This window comes from Dermacentor albipictus, chromosome 2, assembly GCF_038994185.2.
Source record: "Dermacentor albipictus isolate Rhodes 1998 colony chromosome 2, USDA_Dalb.pri_finalv2, whole genome shotgun sequence".
Taxonomy (NCBI): Eukaryota; Metazoa; Arthropoda; class Arachnida; order Ixodida; family Ixodidae; genus Dermacentor; species Dermacentor albipictus.
Window position 1 is genome coordinate 79,781,340 of NC_091822.1, and position 22,616 is coordinate 79,803,955.

The window sequence follows — 22,616 nt, forward strand, 5'->3', positions numbered from 1 at the left end:
TCCACGCAGCTATGGTGGCTAACGCAGCGGCACACTAAAGTCCCTCAGCACACTGCATCACGACGCATCTACAGGCGGCATCTAGGATCAAGACAGCCAATGGCCAATGCCTGCAGATAATGAACTCTCCCGGAGAGTATACCCGGAGGTATACTCTCCGGCTTCCGCTGCGTAGAGTATACCACTTTTGTCGGCGCCTGTACGTAGGCCACGCTATGACCACGCAAATGCGCGACATGCCGGAATTTTGCCGTTTTGTACATACCTAATGGTTAAGAAAGCAGGCATAGAAAGGTTTACTGTATAAAATGAGTTTTACTCTTGATTACGTATGTTAGTTGCCATGAGGATATTTAAGAATCATTTTTTTCATTGAGTAATTTTGTAGACAACGTGACCGACAGTCTGGCCACCTTAAGTAAGAAAATAGTAAAGATGATAGTGTTTGAAAGTGTGTTGTAGCCACGTTGTAAGGTAAATACTCTTTATAAGATACTCGAGAGGCGTGGTCGACCAGATAAATTAGTAACAGTGCGCGCCCTTCGGTCCCGTGACAGCAGCGGATATCTATCGGCGGAATGACGAGCTTCAAGAAAGGTTTTATCTACCGTTGCTGTAGCAACCGGCGCTTCGCGGGAAATTCGAATTTAATGAGAGACGGGCGCCCTTTCTGGTACGCCACTTCTCAGATGTATAGCCGCTGTTGACGGGAGCACGTGATAGGCATCCTTCCTCCGCCGGTGACCTAGTTTCGCCGCGTCACGCAATCATTTCGAATCTCCTGCGAAGCGCCGTTTGCTATACCAACGGGAGATAAAACCTTTTGCATTGAACTTATTTTTTAGCTAGCCGCTGCCGTCAGTGGACCGGCGGGCGCGTAACGTTTCTACTTAATTTGGAGAATCGCGCCATCGCGCATCGCAAGCAGGCCGAGAAGTGTGCCCACTTAAAGAGCAAGTATCTTGCACCGTGCTTGCTGTCCAAGAAGTCCAACTCGACCGGCGTCTACGAGTGACCCCGTTCCTAGCACGTTCTTCGCGCAATTTTGAAGGTGAGCACCTACAACCGTCATCGCTCGATGGTGCCTCAAAGGCTCACGCCGTTCTTACGCATCCGGAAACCTTCGAACAAGTGTGTGGGCGCTCATGTATCGATGCCGCCGGAGCTCTGATGACGCAGTTTCGCCACATGCACATTCACCGCCGCGTCGTATACATGGCTTGCACCGACGTCACATCCGGTCACCATGAGATGCCTGTCGGCCATGCTGATCGAACCGTTGCCGGGTCACTACTCCTTGCTTACCGCCGCCTCTGTCAGCTCGCGTCGTGTTGGTTCGCGACCACTCGCAGCTTCAATGTGGTTTTGTGCGCAATCGTTGGCTGCTCCAACCGTAACGACAGCTCCAGGCGAAAGAAGCCTACTGACACGAAGTTCTTCCGAATTCCGAAGATCGTCCTAGGTGCGAGCGCTCTGAGACGCTCAGCACAAATCGGCGCTCGTTATGGCTGGCTCGCATTAATCGAGCCGATCTGGACCCCCAGAACCCCAATTTACGTGTGTGCGGAGCGCACTTGGTGACAGGTAAGAGACTTGCGCCGTGAACTAAATGTTCACGAAGACGTGCGAAGCAAGGACTACACCCTGAAGTGAATGTTTTTGATTCGCAGGGATGCCATCCAATTTGTGCGATAGCACGAACCCAGACAGGGCCCCGTCGCTACATCGCTGAGCCTTTGGGAATGGCTGACCTGCGAAAACAGATGATCTGGTTGTACACAAACGTGAACTTTTTACGAAACGGGCGTACGCGCACCAGATAACCTGGTTGCAAACAGAACATATTGTCATTTTTCAGGCAGTGTAAAAGAACAAGCATTGTTTATCTTCATTACTGTATTTTTACAGTGGAAATCAGACCAATCGGGGCGGAATTTGAACCTCGCAGCATTTGCTGACATGCTCGGTAAATTTTGGTACGCGGACGTAATTGAAGTTTGCCCGTCATCAAAAAACGGTGCCACCAGATCCAAGCGCACGGTTTATTTTTCTCTCCGCGTAAATCACAACAATGGCAGGCTATTTTTCGTGAAACGTGCCAGAAAAGGTTCTTGAGCTCACCTCTCCGAGGAGAAGCACCTTTGCAGACAGGCTTCTCACCCGCCTGCTGGTGAAATACTTGAGTGCTTCCATTGATTTGAAGGCTTTCATTTCTACAAAGCTGGAGGAGTAAACTAGATAGTTTACGATATCCCCGTGGGTCACTTCAGGGAACACATTCACGTCCATTGTCGTGTCGACGCCCGGTCGCAGCGTGCATGGGTCCATACCGTAGCACATTTGCACCTCTTCTTTACAGCGTACGCGCGCCGATCCCACACGTTCAGAGTAATAGCCTGCTCTGAATGGCTCCCTCCTCTGGGGAGGAGGCATCGTGCCCGAAAGGATAAGAAAATAATCCACAGCGTATCGGCAGCGGTCAGGCGTCACAGGCAAGGCACTTGACGGTACGGACAGCTGCGGAACCAGCGAAACGAAGAATGGCTCGCCAGCATGGAGGCAAACGCTTGATTGGGGCGGAAGTGACGTCACGTGCAAGCCATGTACATACTTATCACGCCTGGTAGCCTCCAGGGTGCTGCTTACGCTGCGCAGCAGCACAGGGCTCACGTGCTTGCTATCGCTTGCATTGTTTCGCCCTTCGAGCAAAGTTGCAATTGATAAAAGACTGTACGCGCTTGTGGACATGTATCTGCGAAGTAACGATGAAGCTGCCACTGCTTCATAGAATACACGTTCTACTTTCGTGTTTTGACGCGCAATTCCTCAGGAAAACGGACCAACCAATTTTTGCTTTGCCGCTCTATGAAGCGATACCGTCAGCACGCTACCCCTGCCCCGGAGAACCCTCGTGTGAGGTTGTCGCGCCTTCTTCCTTGCCGGTCAAACTGTCGGAGAAAAACGAAAGTCTCATCCTTGAAGATTGAGAACTGAAGCCTCAGACCAGAGCCAACGTTTCTAAAAGGGCATTTTTTTCTAATCACGGCATTCTGCCGAAGACAAGCCATCTTGCAACAGCAGCACATCAGCACGGAGCCATCGAAACAATGGCTCCGTGCTGATGCTCCGCCTTCTTCACCTAATTTTGATAACCGCTAGTCCCCATCTTTCTTTGACCATCTTGTCTTGCCGTTTATGAACAGATTCAGCACAGTCGTCGCCTCTCAACGCGCCGCGTGCGGTACACGAGGCAGTTGAAACCCACCTATGGCCTCCGGGATCTCCAGCGCCCACGCACGCCACGAAGTCTCGGAGACTATGCACCAACGCGGTCATAAAGTCAGACGTTAAGCAATACTAAATCTGCGATGCTTAACTCTAAATTCCTCGCACGTACGCCTTCCCATATATTTAACGTTAAGGTCATTTAACAGTCAGTATGACCCGAAACAAATATTGTCGCGAAAAATGTCGAGCACTACAGTCGCTCAAGTCGAGCACCACGGAAAGGTTTGCGCAGTGCCTCTTTAAGACGATCACTATCTGAAAAACTAGCGAGTCTTGCATTGCAATTTTTTGCAGCATTTCATTTGGACGCCTTTTCGCACCTTGCATGCGCGCAGTGTAAGGCTGCGCTGACCTCGCCATTAGCGGAACTGTCACGAATGTTCACCGAGGTATCCACATTCAAGGAAGTGTCTCCGTCGGCCACCACCATCCACCCGAAGGTTGCACGAAACCATAACAGAAACCTTTTACGGTTCTCTCAGAAAGTAAGCTTCGCGTTTGAAGTAAAAAAAAACTCGTTCTAGTTCGGCATTTGAACTCGGCACCGACACCATTTCGTGACGCAAACAAATGAGCTAACCGCAAGGCTAGGGCAAGAGCGAAATCTTCGACAGCTCGTAACACAGGTATATTTAATTACCCAAACAAGTTGCCTTTAAATCCGCAACGTCTAGGAAGTTCCAGGGTGTAAGAAGCTTCACAGGCTGAAGAGCGACTGCCGATAAATTGCGGTGGTGTCATGTGACGGGACCAGGACGAATCTTTATTCAATAAACTGCGATGCTTTCTTTCTTAGAAAACATTTGGCTGATTTTCTCTGCAGCTTTTTGCTACAACTAAGGCATATTCGCTAAAAATGTAAGAAGCACGAACACAATGATGACATGGACTTTATCCATTTGTCTTTGTCAGTGTTGTTTTCCTTTCTGCTCCAGCATCTTCCGCTTACATACCGGCTTTAGAATGCAAGACGAACTAGCTCAACAGCAAGTCCTCCTAAAATTTCTTTGTACGTTCGGGAGGGGATGTCAACTTCCCTTTAAGAAAACTCTTGCAGCTTTCAACGAAGGGGCGGGCGAACAATCATTTGCCGAGTCGAATTAGCTGCATCGGCTGGCCCCGAGGACAAAGGCGCTGTAGCACCAACCCACCACCACGGCATGCAACCCCTTCCAGCGCCAGTGCCGAAGTGGCACAGTCACTCCCGCTCACCTGAACAGGATACTCAGCAGGCCGGCAGTAGTGAATGTTACCGGCGTGTCTCTCCAGTGGATGCCCATTGTGTACGTGAACTGGCGCAGCTGCTGCAGGCCGTCTGCGCGACCGCTGCGGTACTCGTCGACACAGTGGCGGAAGGCGTCCACTGCCCTCTCCGCGAACGTGTCTGCGGACCCTTGGGCCACGCCGTTGAGCAGCCTGTCCCGAACTAGGGCCAGCCGGGTGTCGAGCAGCGATAGGAAGTTGGCATGTTCCGGGTACTGCCGCGCGAAGCCGCCGCACACATAGCTGCCGAGCAGGAAGTGCGCGCCTTCGACTTTATTTTCTGATCAGCATGAACAGGCAAGCGACAGAAGAGGCATGAAATGATTTCAAACTGGCCAGAGCATACTCTGAAATAATATATCCTCATCTGACGGAAGGCTGTTGAATACGAGTGGATAAAGCGGCAGACCTACGCACACAACTGAATTTCGCAGCCGAACAACGCAGGCGATGATGTCGGCGCGATGTCATGCAATACAGGTATTGCGTTATTGCAGTCACTCGTTTTCACGCAATAAATTTTCACAAAAATGACGGTCGAGCCTTTGTTTGGTTTGGTATGTAATATAAAGTATTTCGTTATTGATAAACAAATTGACATGCTCTAGCAGGTGCGGTTAAAATTCGTGACCACGCGGGGCGCAGCAATATAAAGCTGACATCAGCATTCGCCTTTTGTCTCTGCTTCCGTTAAGCCTCACTAAGCCTCCGCTCTCAGTAAGGCTAACCCATATCTGGCATTCCACAACTGCCAGTTCGCCAATCTCGCCTTAGAGTCATCTGCAACCTCCCTCTAAGCAGAAGCAAACTAGACGTCTCCGTGCCGTCCGCTGAACTTTGTTATCGCAAACAGATGCCCCTCGGTCTATAGACTTGATGACGCACTTTACTCCTCGCTCTGCCCGTTTTCCTCAGATCCGCTCTTTCATCTGTGAGCGCTCATCTGCGAAATAATTGGGGATCCCACCAAAGCGCTTTTACTGCGCTAGCATTAGGAGTGTCAAAGTGTGGAAAAAGTGTATGCGTCTGAAGTGTGGGAATGACGGTGCAGCTGACGGTTATCTGCTCTGGACAACTGGCAGTTACACTCTGCTCCTCGAAAAGGCAGGACGTGCACCCAGTGAGCTCCTGGACAACGCCTGGCAAAGGAACGAACGCAGTTTAAATCGTGGATCCGGGATCTCAGAGAAATGCGGCGTAACGCGAACGCCATTTTCTCGCATTTACCGCTAAATGGCCACTGAAATGTTTTGTCTTCCAAATATCTCCTTCATTCACTATCACACCCTTATCACGAAACAGGAACTCACTCACGGAACCTGAGCTGGCTAAAATGCATGGTGTTCGCCTTGTTTTTCTTTTTTCTTTTTTTAAGCGCTGTGACGACCGAGATCTTGCACAGTCACTTGCAGATAGTAACGGTAATGGTGGAACGCTAACGCTACGGTAAAATAATCACTTCCTGTCGTACACTCACGTGATCTTCAGTTCACCTCTCTAGTTTTTCTGTGAAGATGGTCACAATGCGGACTAATGCATCGCGCACGCTGCTTGACTCTTGACTGCAGACGCGTTCGATGCGCCTAAATATGCACAATGGTGGCTTGCTCAGAGAATTGGTTCATGGTACTAAGTAAGGGTCTGCCAGCAAACGGAAAAGATAGCTAGAAAAAATCACGACACAATACTCTCCATCTACTATCACAGCTGTGCACAAGCGACAAAAAAAATTATTCGCAGACGCCACAGCGATCGTGAAGAGAATGACCAGGTGAGAAAGAATATAGTTGTAGTGCCTTACGTACACGGCATTTCACATAATCTTAAGAAAGGTTGCGGCTTAAGCTGTTTTCTTTTTTCCTGCGCCTTGCAAGTTGGCCAAGATATATGTAAGCACGTTTCGTGGCATGGTATGAAAAGGGCTGAGTGTGATACCGCACACGTGAACAAATTCAGTAGTCGCGACACGTGTGAGGTTAATAGTATTCCCATTACTTCCGGCAAGGAGTATATCGGGCAGTGCCAATATGTCTATCAAAGAATGCGCGGGCATACCAATTTACGTCCCACAAGCATGGCCGGCACTCTACCGATACATTGAAATTAATGTGGTCGCGCACCTCTCTTTAGTAACGCTTCGGTAATCGGAAAAGCTAAGACGCAAGAGGAATGATAGATTATAGAAGCCTTTCACGTCTACACATTTGGCCCGCACAAGTGTGTGGGCGCGCCATCTGTGTTGCTGACAAGCAATGAGCTGCGGTTTCTCGATAAATATTGTCGCGTGTGGATAGTTTGCCCTTCAGTGGCTTGCAGTGCTCTCACGCGTGCTTCGTTTCGTCATTGTGTCTCAGAACTCGTCAGTTGTTAGTCCAGCACTCTTCGAGATCCTTTCTCTATGTCTCGCCTAACGATTCTTTCTAAAGACCATTTTCGTTGGCTTGTATACACTTACCAAGCGCCTAAGAACAAATATGGAACCTACCGCAGCGCACTAATTTGCGCTGTCTGTCCTAACTTACGGATGTTCGTATTTTCAATATAATGCACGGTGACTCCAACTTTATCTGAAAGTATTTTTTTTTAGTTCTTGCGCATACCGCTGCTTTGCTTCTGCTCAAATTTCGTCCAATAATCGCATTTCAAGGTCAGTACTTCTTTATATTTTTTTAATAACAGCTTCTTTTTTAATATAGGAACGCAGGTCGCCATACGACACCAGTTTCTCTTCTTACTCTGAGCATGTTTATTAAGCATCGCCTGTGCATATAACGCGATTCAGCCTCTTTGGCATGATTACGGAAGTACGGATTAGCACTTGCGGAATTATATTGCAGAGCATGTTGCAATCGCGAAGTTTAAACTGGGCAGTAATTATCTTACGTCCACTAATAACGAGAGACCAGCACCGAGCTATGAGACATCACAATCACAAACCTTCCTTCTGCTCTGTCTGACGCTGCTAATCTTTTCGTTATTTTTGCACTACGAGATCGTGTCGTTTGAAATATGTCTCCGTAACCTGCTCCGAAGCCCACTGCATCGTGCTTTGCTTTTATATCTTAAGAAGCGCAGCAAGACTACGTTGAATTCATATTATTTTTGCAGAGCATATTTTTGAACGAACGAATATCTGCGCGCCGGTAATCTCGGTATTTCAACTCAATAGATGTCACTCTATTACTTCAATTCCTTTATTCAACACTGGGCCAATATGCCGGCAGAAATATACCTCGACTGCAGCGTTTTTTTTTTTTTCTGAGAACGCCACTGCTACGACGCTCAAGTGAGAAGCCGCGTAGGCTTTATTTTATTTATTTTTTTATATTTCGCGGGCCTTCTTTTAAACACAGAAAAAAAAGTTCATGCGAGAAATAGCGCGTCGAAAAAAAAAGGTAATATTAATGCTTTCAAATGTCTTCTAACGCCTTGTGTTGACACATTCCCCGCAAATAAGACAATTCGAAAGGTATTATTTATTAGAAATTAATTAGGAATAAAACGAAATACATTGGAGATCCTTTTTTTTGGAAGTACATTTACATTCGGTTTTACCCGCACGGAATTAAAGCTTAACTTCATTTAACGTCAACGTTATTAACGCCACACCAGCACGGTTTGCACCATGGATTGTCAACCGTCACGCAGCTTACGGAAGTTGTGCATGACCTCGCATTTAATATCAACAACTGTAGCCAGACTGATATAATATTATCAGACTTTTCGAAAGCATTTCATCGTGTATGCCACAGTAAATTATTAACAAAATTGCGAGGTTTTATTGGGAATAAGGAAATTTTAGACTGGGTAACAGATTTCTTAACAAACCGGACACAATTCGTATTATTTCAGCATGTGGAATCTGCGGCAGTGCCTGTCACATCAGGTGTCCCCCATGGATCCGTGTTGGGGCCACTGTTATATTTAATTTTCATTAACGACATAACCAGAAATATTGACTGTAACATCAAACTGTTTGCTGATGACTGCATCATTTACCAAACAATTAACACTTACGAAGATCATATTTCGCTTAGCAATTCACTAGACCAGCTACACGAATGGTGCAAAAAATGGCCAATGACGATAAAAACAACTAAATCAGTTTGAATGACGGTAGCAAGAAAAAAACAACCTTACGACTTTCCGTACTTTTATTAACGGCACAATGCTAACAAAAGTTCACCAGCATAAATACTTAGGCGTCACTCTAATATCTGACCTGAGATGGGACGCGCACATTGCCTACGTGACCTCGAAGGCATTAAGCAAGCTATTTTATCTCCGAAGATGTCTCCGTCTCGCACCAACGTCGACTAAGCTTCTCGCGTATATTACTTTCGTTAGGCCGATCTTGGAGTACGCTAACACAGTCTGGTTTCCCCACTCAGTAACTAATATAACGAAACTGGAAAAAGTACAGCGAAAAGCGCTGCGGTTTATTTACGACAAGTATAGGCGCACAGATTCACCCACTAACCTTGCGGCTATATCGGGTTTAGCGACGCTATCATTAAGAGCGAAGCAAGCACGGCTCAAATTTTTATTTAACTTGATTCACAAGTATTATAAGGTAGACCTAACAAAATACATATGGTATTCGCAGTCACGATCATCGAGATGTAAACATGTACACGCTTTAACAGAATATTCATGCCACAATAACACATTCATGCACTCTTATTTCCCCCTCGTGATAAGGAAATGGAATCGCCTCGATCCTTCAGTCATTTCTGCAGACTCATTATGTCAGTTCACATCACGCTTAGAATCCATATCAAGCAATCAGTAACGCAGTCTTATTCACATAATATGCTTTGGAACTCTTGTAAGTCATGCTTATTATCGTGAAGGTGTTTGCTGTTATTTTTGTTCCCGTTTGCTGTCATTTTCTTGATGTATTCTCTTTATAGCTGCGCATGTCTCCTAGATATGTGATAGCTATATTTGTTTTGTTTTTTTATGTATTCTTACCTTGTTCCTTTGCGTTCCTTGTTTGGCTTACTGACACGCAATTTTGTGCGTGCACGTTTGTTACCATGTATTTCATTTTTGTATGCCCATCTGCTATGGTCCCTGATGGGACTGGCAGCATTGAAAATAAAATGTCGCACGAATTAATTGCTTTACCATCTCATAACATACTCGCTCCAACGTTGCTTTAATTCCTCAGGTGCCTTAATAGGAAATTTCATTTTCCTATTTATGCAGAACACATCACGATATATTTTAACTATTACCATTTCCTTTTTTCCCTCTCTAAAGACTACGCAGATATCGCGCACTGCAAAGATATTGAAAGTTTTCGCCTGCGGCATGAACAAACACGATAATTCAAGGATTAAGTTTTCATTTTTATTTATTTTTATTTTTTAGCGCCAATGACTCGTAACATTGTCTCAATGTTGGTGTACACATAACTATAGTCCTCCTCCAAAAAAAATTGAGGGACCGGGAAAGGAAGAGAGTGGGGTGTGATTCTGACACTGCGAACACGCCGAACCGAGGGTCCCGCACATCCTGAAGAAATTTACCCCAAACAAAAACAAAAGAAGGCAATTTTTTCTTCAACAATGTCATAGGGAAGCCGAAATGATGTGCTTCATCCATTATTGTCTAGGTGGATACAAGAAATTCACGGCCACGTTGGGAAAAAAATACAATATAAAACGGGCGCTGCCAAACATCGGATCAAGGACCATGACAGTGCGCATATATATATATATATATATTTTTCCTCATAGAATCGTTAAGGCCCACTCGCCTACATCACTTACTACTAAAGCACGCCCTTTTCGCCAAGTCCATAATACTCGAGCTATAGGCGAATGACAGAGCACACAGAAGCGAATCATACATTTACGCTTGCTTTTTTAAGGCCATCGAATGACGAATGCTGCGCAATGGAGGTATTGCTCAATTAAAATTTAGACGTGCTTCATTTCGCGTTAACTTGATCGATATGTAGCTGTCGGTAGGCTGATGTATGCGGCGCAAAACATAAAGGAGTGATTTCAAGCCTCACGAGGATGCCCTAGTCCTGCAAGTAAGGCTAGAATAAGGCTTGTGGCGGTGTTGGTAACGACTACAAGACTATGCGCATTGACATTCGACGTAGACTGCTTTTACACACGCCCGGCAAATTTGGCGGACGAAGCGAGCCGTATTCGAGTTGCGGAAAGTGCGGGGCTCTTCTGAACTGAATTTCGGCAGACCAGCGCACCCGTAGAAGTCGTCGCACGGGTGGACCGTGGGACTCAGGGAGAGCGCCATCTCGCGGGCGTAGTCGAAGCACGAGGGTCCCTGGCAAGGGGGCCACATGTTGAGCAGGTACGCGGGCAGCACCAACATAACCACGGCGGTAGCCGCCAGCGTCACAACCGGCACCAGCAGGGCGCCCATGGGCGTCACGAGAGGAGGCGACGGCTCCGCGACCACTACGGCCGCAGACGCTGCAGTGCGTCATTGGGCCGGTAAAGAAGTGCTCCAACTAAGTTGCATTCATTTGTCTTATAACTGTGCACAAAAGGCAGCGTACGCGCCTCTTAATTCGGTTCCCGTAAGAGTAAAAAAAAAAAGAAAGACGGCACAAACATGGAAGAATTTTTATACTGCTTGTAAAATAAATTTATCAATTGTGAAAGTATCAGCATTGTCGTCATCACACACTCTGTGAAATAAACACTGCAAATCAATTATGCAACTCAAATAAGAAATTTTGTTACCTCAATGAGTGTCAGAGCTCATATTTTTAAAAGTCACTGGGACTTTAAAAAGACAGCGTTCTCGTTAAGGTGTCTAAAAATTCGCCAACAGGACAGCGCGTTTAATTGTAATATAGTTCGACTTTCTACCCAGATCTGACAGGTTTTGCACGAAAGCAAAAATTGTCCATCACCACGAAGCTAATACTCTATGCTCTTAGCAGCGTGTTTCAAATTATAAAATAATTTCGCTTCGCACAGACTTCTGCTATACCTTTCTGGTTAGTTCAGATGGTCGAGTCACCTCCCGGAAAGGCGTTAGTTCTGGTTAAGGAGACTAAAAAACTCGCTAACAGGACAGTTCATTTAATTGTAATATAGTCCGACTTTCTACCCAGATCTGACAGGTTTTGCACGAAAGCGAAAATTGTCCATCACCACGAAGCTAATACTCTATGTTCTTAGCAGCGTGTTTCAAATTATAAAATAATTTCGCTTCGCACAGACTTCCGCTGTACCTTTCTGGTTAGTTCAGATGGTCGAGTCACCTCCCGGAAAGGCGTTAGTTCTGGTTTATTCCCCGCACCAGGGTTATTCTTTTTTAACCTGCAACGCTTTCTGAGAAATCCGTGCAGGCGTCGTTTGTAGTATTTCTCGTATGACCTTCATTTGCTCGTTCAATAATCGGCGGAATTAAGGGAAAGTGAGACATCCACCCAATCGTAGCAGTTGCTACAAGGGAAACCCATACGGGTTTCTCGAAAGGAAAGCCTCGCAGTTGAAGAAAAATTCGTCCTAGTCCGGGACTCGAACCCGGGATCACGGCCTTTCCGGGGCAGCCGCTCTACCATCTGAGGTAACCAGGCGGCAACTGCTGCGATTGGGTGGATGTCTCATTATCCTTTAATTGCTTCTCTCCACCTTTAGGGTTTCCGCATAACTATTACGTCAAATTCTCGCCTTTGCTTCGAGTTGTTGACAAAGTCGACTTCGCCCTGCCCTCTGCTAGCCGCCTGGTTAGCTCGGATGGTAGAACGGCTTCCCCTGAAACGCGGTGGTAGCGGGTTCGAGTCCCGGATCAGGCCAAATTTTTTTTTCAGCTGCGAGGCTTTTCTTTCGAGAAACCCGTATGGGTTTCTCTTGTATCAACTGCTACGATTGGGTGGATGTCTAATTTTCCCTTAATTAATTGCTTCCCTCCACCTTGCAGGTTTCCGCAGAAATATTACGTCACATAATCAGCGTATTGCCGGATAACTGATGAAAAGGTATTTCTGAGAGAATACTTGATCACTCTAAGCTGAAATTTTGCGTTTCTCTTTAGTGTCCCTTTAAGTGTCACCAAAAACAACAATAGCTCGATCAAAGAGGACAATATGACAAACGACCATACAGCACTCACGGAGCTCACATGGCAGCCCACGGTGGAGCTGTTGAAGCATTCCAGTACAATCTCTATCTGAACTTTAGCCCTACTTCGCCACGACTGTATGGTGATGGTGGTACTGGCGCGAGAGCCACATACAACAGCGTTATCGTGCTAGCTAGTGGCACAAAACGCTTTCCGTGTTCAATTCGTAGACATGAATTCGTAAGAGAAAATAAATAAAACCGAGTCGTAGGAGGCAAAAAGTTACTGCGAGGAGTGTCACTTAAAATGGACATTTTGAGAAAGAAATATCCCAGTGCAGTCTTATTCGAATTATTTCGTTTTTCATTTGCACGCTGTCGTCAATGCGGTTTCTTTGGCTAATTTTTCTTTACGCTTCGGCACGTCTAACAAAAATCCCGAACCAATCAGCCCCATTTAGGGAATGAATTCATATTTTACGCAGTAAAAATACACAATATTTTTTGACGTAGACCGTCTTTCATTTCATTCGATAGAGGTTCGCTTGCTAAAAGCGCATGTAACGAAAACACCTTAACACTGGCGTCACTTATATTTTTTGCAGTCGCACTACCCGCGCGCCTTCGTTTGGTATTGTCGGAATGTACTCGAAGTGTCACTCTAGTATCATTGTGTAGAGTAACGAAGTGATTACTCGATCACGCACCTGAGGCATGCACAGATGGCGCCGTTGTCGCGTCACGCGCGACGCAATGGAAGCTAAATTTAGCTTCGCGCACACGCGTTCAGAGAGGAATGTACGTAGCCCGGCAATACGTTCGTCGATCCGAGCTGGAGTGGTCGCGTTTGAGAAACCTCACTCGGCCATTGTAGGTATAAGTCATCGAACTGAAATCGGTGTCATGGGGAGTCATAAGGCTTAGGAGCGTTTAACTTGCTGCAGAAATTTGACGGTTGCTCGGCTATAGCACCCCCACGATCGATACGTAAGGGGTCCAGAAATGGCGTGATGACATTCTGGTAGCACGACGGAGAGACGCCGATTCTCGCACACCCTTTTGACCACGGCGGAACATGTACACGTCGCCATATGGAGCGTAGGAGATTGGGGACAGAGCAGGAGCCCCAACCATCTACGAGACCGGTGGGTTTGAGCGCTGCAGGGCAGTTTAGGGCGCCTCGTGTAGGGGGGTAAGCGACTGAAATAAAGCAAGACGACGAGACCAGGCCATCAGCATCCACTAAGAGCATCGAGAGCACACCCAACAACGGGAGTTGGCTCGAGCCCACCGCACTAGTAGATGGTTGGGGGCTCCTGCGCTTGCATCAATCTTATGGGCTCCTTCCTATGGAGACGGAGACGTTCCGTGGTGATAAAATATGGTGGCCGAGGATCACATCGCTCTTCCTAGTAGCCGCAGTCGAGGCTCAACTTCCCGCTACACACCCCACCTTCATCGCCACCACTTCGGATTAATTAGAGCGTGCGCGCAAAACAAACGGGCCAGCTACGAATAGGGAGCAAGCACGACTGCAGGATTAGACCAATTATACTTTTTTCAGCCTAATTTAAGCATGTAAGCTTTATAATGTGTGAATAATCGTAAGTTGGGCATTTGGTGACGTCATTTCTATGCCCCCTAGAGCCCATAGACAATCTTCAGGCGCAAGACGTTTCACCCCATTGCTTCTGCATTCCTATGCTACGTTTCAGTACGGCGATGAGCATTAGTTCCACATGTACCACAAGGCACTCCTTTCATCGGTGCGCGCCCAGACGACGCCGGGGCCCGACATATGCTGTGACACGCACAACAAAGCGGCTCACTTCGAGGCGACAACATCCGCCGCCCTCCGTAGAAGCGGTGATTATCGCGAAGATCACTCTACCTCAATCTCGCCCTGACAAGCTGAACTAATTGATGAAAGGGGCCAACGTCGAAGGCTACCGTGGGAACCGCGTCGACCTCGGATTCCCAGATTGCTACGCGCTTGTGCCATATGCGGGGACGAACCTGCAACATAGGAGGCGGAACGGTGCGATATCATAGGAGGAATATTGCGACCAATACGACGATTGTCATTGGCCGAGATAAAGTAATCAGATTCCTTAGTCTAGTCTCCTAGGGAAGACAACGGTATTAAAAGCGGAGGCTTGTGGTGCAGTGATACTAGTGCTGACGTGTTCTGATGTGAACTCGGACGTTTAATGTGCTCCTACATGGAAGGGGCCTGCGTATCTGGAACCACTGTAAATAATGTGAAATATACCATTTTTTCTGCATTCCTCCCACCAGACGTGTTCATCCCTAGGCCGGGAGGATTCCTGGCCTAAACGCTACCCCGAGCCGCGATACCCGATACAAAGCACTAGAGTAAGGATTTCTTGTTTGTTTGTTTGTTTGTTTGTTTGTTTGTTTGTTTGTTTGCTTGCTTGTTTGTTTGTTTGTTTGTTTGTTTGTTTGTTTGTTTGCTTGCTTGCTTGTTTGTTTGTTTGTTTGTTTGTTTGTTTGTTTGTTTGTTTGTTTGTTTGTTTGTTTGTTTGTTTGTTTGTTTGTTTGTTTGTTTGTTTGCACAGATTTTTTTTTAATCGTAGGTATTCTATGTGAAGCAAGTCGGCCTGTTCATGCTGATTACCTCAAAAAGTGTTGATGCACGAAAAATTGCAATGTTCAGACGGTTATTCATAAAGAGTCACTAATTAATTTTAATTATTCACTAAGCTGTAATGTTGGAATCACAGAACTGAAGCCGAGCAGCAGTGAAGTCATGCCTGTGTAGAAGAAATCTTAGGAGCAGCAGCAGCCTTTAGATATGCGTCCAGAAGATATGGTACAAAATGTGTTAGCACTCCAGATTCTCAGAAACCCTCCTCTAGCCTGGTTATAGACTCTCTTGCTTTTTAATAGATGCTTTTTAGCAGAGTTATTTTTTTCAGCGGCGTCCTGAGATTTCTTTTAGGCAGTCATGACTTCACCTCTGTTCGGTTTCCATATCGTAATTGAATAATTGAAAAGTTATGTATTCATTCTTTCTATTTAGCTACCCGGAAGTTGCGCTTTGGCATACTGGTAATTATCGCTTTTTCTGGAAATCCATTTGAAAACGTTGTAAAGCTCTGTCACATGGCTTTGTTTTTGCAACAGTAACATTGCAACTCGATCAGCTCAGTTATATTGCTACTGTGCGTGACTGATAGCACCATCGAGGAAATTTCGTTATTCAACCGCACGGTGCGATGCCTGATGGTCTAGCGACCACGCTCCATTCAAATTCCTATAATTGCCGAGTCTAATGTGAACTTGTCCTAAAGAAAGCAACTTCACGTCACGGCGGGCAGGGGAGTACGGCCATTAGGTGCGGTATTTTTACAATGTCTGCCCAGTAGCTCCACAGTGCATTGGAGCGAACGGCCCCTGCGGTGGCACAGTTCCATTCATTTTACACCTTTTGTTTCTAGAGCGTGGGCAACTTTCGCCAGGCACTGCTGCGGCTACGTGCCCGCTCCTTTGTTTCCGCATGACATGCAATGAAACAAAGTTGATGTGACTCTCTAACCGGGCCTCATAAACTGTTACCGACTTCTGGGAAAGTGGCGCCCTCTAAATGAACGCCGCTTTAATGACGCTGGGTTGGCGTTGACAAAATACAGGAGGCTATGTTAGGACAGTCAAAGCAATTCTCGTGCACTCCAAAAAAACTTGACAATGACTCATTTCGGACAGCGAAACTGAGTAACATTTGAGGTGGAAAGGTAATATCGAGGGGTACAACAAGACAAGGACGACACAATAAGTAAGGCATGCTACACTCCCTTTATTACAGGCACCAGTCCTGACACACCATAGTTAGTGCTACTATGGAGGAGTACTTATCGCGCCAAGTTCACACTTCGACCGCTAAAACAAGACTCTGGGCACGTTTTTGGGTGCTTGCACAGCTATGCATGCACGAAGCAAAAGCTTATGTACAACATAACGCTTACCAAAACTAACGCTCTTGGAACTAACCATCGCCCTTTCACGGAGGTTATCTTCTTTGCAGTGAACGGTCACTCGCGTCCGTGTGTTCCTTCACCCTGCATAAACGTTCACGGGGTCACCAAATTTAAAAATCAACCGTCTTATGCCCGAAGCACAGCGTATCTTCTTATGCCCGAAGCACAGAGTAGCAGAGTATAGAGTTCATTCTTAACGCGGCATATAAAGGGCAGAGTTTAACGTTCAAGTGTGACAGGCGTGGCTTTACTTGAAATTACAACAGTCCTGCTAGTATTGATGTTTTAATTATTTTTTCCGCGGCGCTCAAAGGCAACATCAATGCAAGGGAATAGCTGAGGAGTATAAGTTAAAGGAGCGACGGGCATTCTGGCATCGTTTGTGTGACGTCAAGAACTGCAGGGCCACCGCTGTGCCGTGTGCTCCCAGACATTCGGAAACCATGTACGCGTCGTACCGCACTCATCCTAACTCTGCAAGCTCCGACATCCAACAGCGCAGCAAGGGCGTCGCCGTTGCATTGTGCCCGTAATGGTTTTTCTCGCGCCATAAAAGCAGCACAAACCAAAGAATTCTTGCAGAAACTATCTTGGGCGCACAACCGAGGCACACACGCGAAAATGAAACCACGCGTACTCCGTGCGCAGAAACTGCGTTTCGTCACTCATCAGTGCTTGTCAGATTGCTGCACGGTCCAACTGTGATGTAAGAAAAAAAATTAAGTTTTGTCAACTTGTGTAGGAGACGTCGGATTTTACATTCATTGCATGATTCAAGCTCCTAACATTGCGTACCTGCCAGCTTGTGACGTTCATAATTTGCGAAAATCCCACGAACACGTACGGCACCGAAGAGGAGGGAAAAGAGATTTCGCATTAGGAAGTCTCATAATCGTGCGATATTTTTTTTAAGTTTTTCCTAAACACGTGGCTTTTTTTAGGAATGCATAGGCACTTTATTACCGATTACTTACTTTTGGATCTATTGCATAAGCAGCAGAAAACTTGGAACAGCAGAGGCTGACAAGCACCGCATTGTTTCTAGATCCAAACAGATAGAGCAACTCTTTCGCGGCCTTTGCTGCCAATATTGCCTGGTTTACGAACTAACTCAGTAAACTTAATGGGAGCACGTACTCCGCCTGTGTACGGCGCTGCCACAAAAGAGCGCCACATATATCACAGTACCTACGTCACAATTTTCTTTCTTGCGTGCACTTTTCTTTTTTTCAATCTTGTGCCGCCCCAGCTTTAGACACGTTTAGGTGCTTGTCGCGAACGTAATTTATTTTTATAAAACAAGTTTCAACATTATCGAAATTGTAGACCGAGTGCCACTTCGTAAGCTTTGCTAAAAATTCGAGAGAGTTGGCGGGTATATTTTTTTCAGCGTCACGACCCCTTTAAAGGAGTTGGCCCCTCTCAATCTCCCGAGTTCTAGAAGTTCTATCGCACGCTTTTCGCATCTGAAAGTATGAAACTCTGTGCATACATTGGAAAACACTTATAAAATATTTTAACCTGGCACTGAAGCTGGTCCTGAAATGCCACACCCGACGTCATTGACGTAATCGTGATGTAATGACACAGAGCTAAATTTGCTGACGTCGCTTAGTAACTAGGTAGGGTGACATGATTCGCAAGAGAATATGCAAAAGTGGTCCGCGTGTTCCTTGTGGCTGCATTCAATTGTGGCAGCCGCAGCAATCGCAGCAGCGAAGTGACTAGAAGGTTTCCCTTTCCTCGATTTTTCGCCAAGATTTCACTTGCACACACGAGACAAGCCCTTTACAGAAGCATGGCAGAAATAACCGCCGTGACCAATTGTGACCCACGTCCTAGTCAGCGCGTTAACACGTTTTTCATAACCTAATCCAGTATCAGTGTGCCAAGAGTACATTCACATACGAGACACAAGACACAATTCACAATACATTCACATATGAGACCTTTTCAGCTTACCAGTCCACCCTGGATAACTTGTCTTCTTCTTCATGCCTCGGTCAAGCGTGACTCACGCTCCATGAATATGTAATGATGATGATGATGATGATGATTTCCTTCACGTAATGGAACAAACTCGCGGTCGACGATAGGCTAAGTACCGGGTGGTATAATGATGACGAAAACATTAAAGAAAACAAAAACGAACCGATCACAAATCAAATGAAATAATGCACGAAGTAGTCAGCTTCGCTTAAACGACGGGAAGTAAAAAGAAGTTAGAAATAATAATAATTACAGCAAAGCTCAGGATTGAAATAAAGGGTATTTCAGAGACTTTTAAACTAAACGGATTTTATTTCAGTCAAAATAGAGGGTCGCTCGCTAAAACCATCTGTAAAGAAATTTACCGACCTCTCAAATCCTGGCAGTCCAGAGGGCTAGCGACAGGGCCGTCAGGTTCCACCTGATGGTCCCCGAGTGGGCCTAGCCAGGTGGCGTGGAGTTTACTTACGGCTATAGTGGACAAAATAAAGTTGTTTCACTCACTCACTCACTCACTCACTCACACTGATATCGATTATATCATTGCAACGGCACTACTCCCGCGCGTCATAATTTGGTATCATTGTGTAGAGGAAAAAAAACTATATCATGCATATGTCGTGTGCAGAGACGGAGCCGTTGTTGTGGCATGTAGGACGCAATCGGAGTTAAATTTAGCCTCCCGCTCAGCGCCTAGAGAAGCACAGATCGCCAATACGTTTGACGATCCGAACGGTAGTGGTCGCGTTTGAGAGAGCTCATTCAGCCATAATTTGTACTCTCCATGAAACTCAAACGCGTGCTCATTGTGAATAGCAAGAAGAAACTCAAACGCGTGCTCATTGTGAATAGCAGAATTTTAACGATTGCTCGTCGATGGCGCCCCGGCATTCGACACGTATGGTAAAGAAACGGTGTGAAGAGTCTGGGGCAGCAAGAAAGATGGTTGCCAATCCGCACCCACCACCTCTGAACACGGCGGGCCCCATGCGAAGAGGGAGTGAGCACCATTGTAAGATCTGACCGTAGGAGACGCACTAGCTGTATCGTAAGTTAAGCATGTGAGATTTGTAATGCCCCAATAAATTTCGCTTGTGTGTTTGTTGACGTCATTTATGCACCTTAGCGCCCATACACCTTCAGCAGCACGCAGAAGGTGTATCACGTGGCCCACTGGGGCCGCCTCCCCGATGCAGCCTATCCGAATTTGTTTCAACTTAAGGGCCCAGTGTCGCAGAAAATCTTATGTCGGCGTCGGCGGAGTTGTCCGTGAGCGAAAATTATCGCATATACTTAGGTATGTGTATATGCCCCGCCTTTCTATGTGACGTGCGGCATAAGCGGGTTACATTGCTACATCATTCTATCCCTAAAGTTGCTCATACCTGCGGTCCCTCCCCAGTCTTTGACTATGGGACCTCCTAGAATTACTTTTTCTGTACAAAATTTTAATCGCATCAATAAACTGGAACTACAACCTCGTCTTACAATCTTGACAATGCTATTCCTAGGAATGTTGAGAATGACAGCACAAAAACAAATGTCCCGAAACAAAACACCAAAGCGCATTGCTTTTATGTTTTACTTTCTCAGACTTAAACATAAAAAGTGTGAAACAATAACAGTAACTTCAGAATTATGTCTTATTTTTTATTTATTTTGGCGCGGCTGCGCATGACCTCCGAGGCCGGCCCAGGCAAGAGGCCACGTCTCTACCAGAAAGCTCGCCTTCGTGCTCAGCATTCGCCGCCAGCGTTTCCCGGTAAACATTACGGTTACATACGCTGCGGTTGCAGCGTATGTAACCGGTTGCAGCGTATGTGCAGGGTCGCCGTTCTGTCTTTGCGAGAACATTTTACGCAGTCGAAGGTCCTCTTCCCTACGTTAACATCTGACAGACCGTCGAGGATGGCCGAGTCACTGACATTATCAAACGTTTTGGTCAAGTCTATGCCAAACGTTGCTCTCGAATCTTTGGTCTTTCGCTTGTCTATGATATCGCGTTGCAGCCTTATCATGGTATCTTGAGCACTAAGGTGTGGTCTGAAACCTACCATCTCGTGAGTTCAGATGCTGTTTTCTTCCGCGAATAGATTTAGTCGCATCTGAATTACCTTCTCCATTAATTTGCCTATACAAGAGGTCAGTGAAATTGGTTTGAGATTTTGCCCTTCTTGTGGAATAAAATGATGTTGGCGTGTTTCTAGTCTTTGGGGACTTCCCCGGATACCCACACCTTGTTCAGATAAGCTGTAAGGCGAACTATAGAGTCTTCGTCTAAGTTCCTTAGCATACCGTAGGTGATCTTGTCTGGGTCAGGGGCTGTGTTCCTTTGTACTAGAATGGATTCTTCCAGTAGCGGATTCTCCGCTCCCTGATATTTTTTATCCGCTGCCGGGCATGCAGGGCCTATATAGATTTCTTTAATTCGGTCGATTAGCTGCTGTTCATCGGTTCCGTCAAATTTGTATCTTGCCTTAATTTGCTCTATGTTGGCGTGGGTCTTGGTGTTGGTGGGGTCTATGAGGTGGCGCAGCATTTGCCACGTGTTGGGAGCGCTCATATTCTTCTCTATAGCTCGTCGCATTTTTGATCCCACCTTTTCTCTTCTAGTTTGAATGCGTAGCTCTCTATTTCTTTATTGTGCTCAGCTATTTTCTTCCTTAGGTTCCGGTTCTATTTCTGGCGCTTTAGCTTGTTCTCGAGGGTTCTTTTCCGGGTTCACATATGTCTAAGCTTGTTGCCTAATCTGAATGGGAGGTCATCTCCCTTTACCGTTTCGGTGGCCTGTTTCACGTGTGAAACGAGGGTTGAGGTCCACTCTGTTATGTCTCCGGTTTCGCCTAAGTCTGCTGTTGTCCTGATATCCCTGAATATGTCCCAGTCAGTTGCGGTGACCTGATTTCGCTTATGTACGGGAACCCCTAGTTTCCTATCGATTTGGATTTCGATTATGAAGTGATCGCTGCCGAGGTTCTCGCCCGTGTTTTTTCACGATGTTTTGCCCGCCGTGTGCTCTAGTGTTAGGTCCGTTGTTGTGTCACGGCAGATGTTGATACCCGTTCTGGTTGACTCGTTCGGGTCCGTTAATAGCGAGAGTCTTGTCTTCTGAATCGCTTCCCACAACATTCTACCTTTGCTGTCGATTTTGGAGTAGACCCATTCGTGATGCTTTGCATTAAATTCCCCTATTAAGAGCAGAGGGCACGATTTTGCTGCCCTAAGCGCTTCTTTAAATGTGATCTCGAACTGTGCCTTTTTGTGGCGAGGGGGGCTGTATGCGTTCTGGACGAATATGCTTCCCCTATTCTTTTTGCCGGTAAGGATTAGTACGGCTTCAACTTCGTCCGTACTCGCGTCGTGTTCAATTACTGCTATGTTAATCTTAGCTAGGGTGGCTACTCTAGATTTCTCCCCTCTCCCGCTGTCGAATGTGCGGTACCCTGAAATATTGAATTGGGGTTTTCCTGTTTCTTGTAATGCCACGGCAAGCGGAGGCTCTCCTTGATTTATAATGCGCTGTTGCAGCAACGCCTTTTTCTTTTTGAAGACCCTGCAGTTCCACTGCCAAGTTATAGTTCCTGTCCTGGACATATTGAGTGAGTGAACGGGGTTTGAGGGCTTGAGGGAGGCTCCATATCGGGATGAGCTCGTTCTTTGTCTCCTAGCACGGTCAGATGTGCGTTAATATGATTTGATATAGCCTGGACTTTCTCATCTATGATGGCGTTTAGTTTGGTTAGCATGCTTTCTTCGTGTTCCTTGAGGCGTGCCTTTAGTTCGTTATTGGTAATCTTTCTGTTCATCTTCTTTCTTCTCTCGGGTGGAGCCGTTTAGTGCCCCTCTGCCTTCCTTTTCGCGGTGCCCACCGTATCTACTACCACCATGCTGCCCTCGTCCTGCGTCTCGTGGGCGCCTATTATCTGGACTGGGGTAAGCGGCCTTGTTGGCGCCGCCTGCGTAGCTCGCACTATTGGGTTCGTTAGCTACTCAACTTGCTCTTTGAGCTGGTTTGCTGTTTTTG

At 46.4% G+C, this 22,616-nt stretch overlaps 1 protein-coding gene across 6 annotated transcripts in view; it reads right to left on the minus strand.

The window, feature by feature from the left end:
* The window catches only part of LOC139055973 (neprilysin-1-like), a 106,176-nt gene extending 87,570 nt beyond the window's left edge, over positions 1–18,606 (minus strand). For 3 of the 6 annotated variants that reach the window (XM_070533688.1, XM_070533690.1, XM_070533685.1), the window contains exons 1-4: positions 18,566–18,606; positions 16,592–16,684; positions 10,775–11,003; positions 4,501–4,794 (exon numbers count right to left, since the gene is read on the minus strand). In XM_070533688.1, the coding sequence (XP_070389789.1) occupies positions 4,501–4,794; positions 10,775–11,003; positions 16,592–16,619 (551 nt within the window). In that variant the 5' untranslated portion in view covers positions 16,620–16,684; positions 18,566–18,606. Of the gene's footprint in view, positions 1–2,121; positions 3,023–4,500; positions 4,795–10,774; positions 11,004–16,591; positions 16,685–18,565 lie in introns of those variants that run through there. The other 3 variants (XM_070533687.1, XM_070533689.1, XM_070533686.1) reach the window with 3 other exon arrangements.
* Between the last annotated feature and the right edge of the window lie 4,010 nt (positions 18,607–22,616).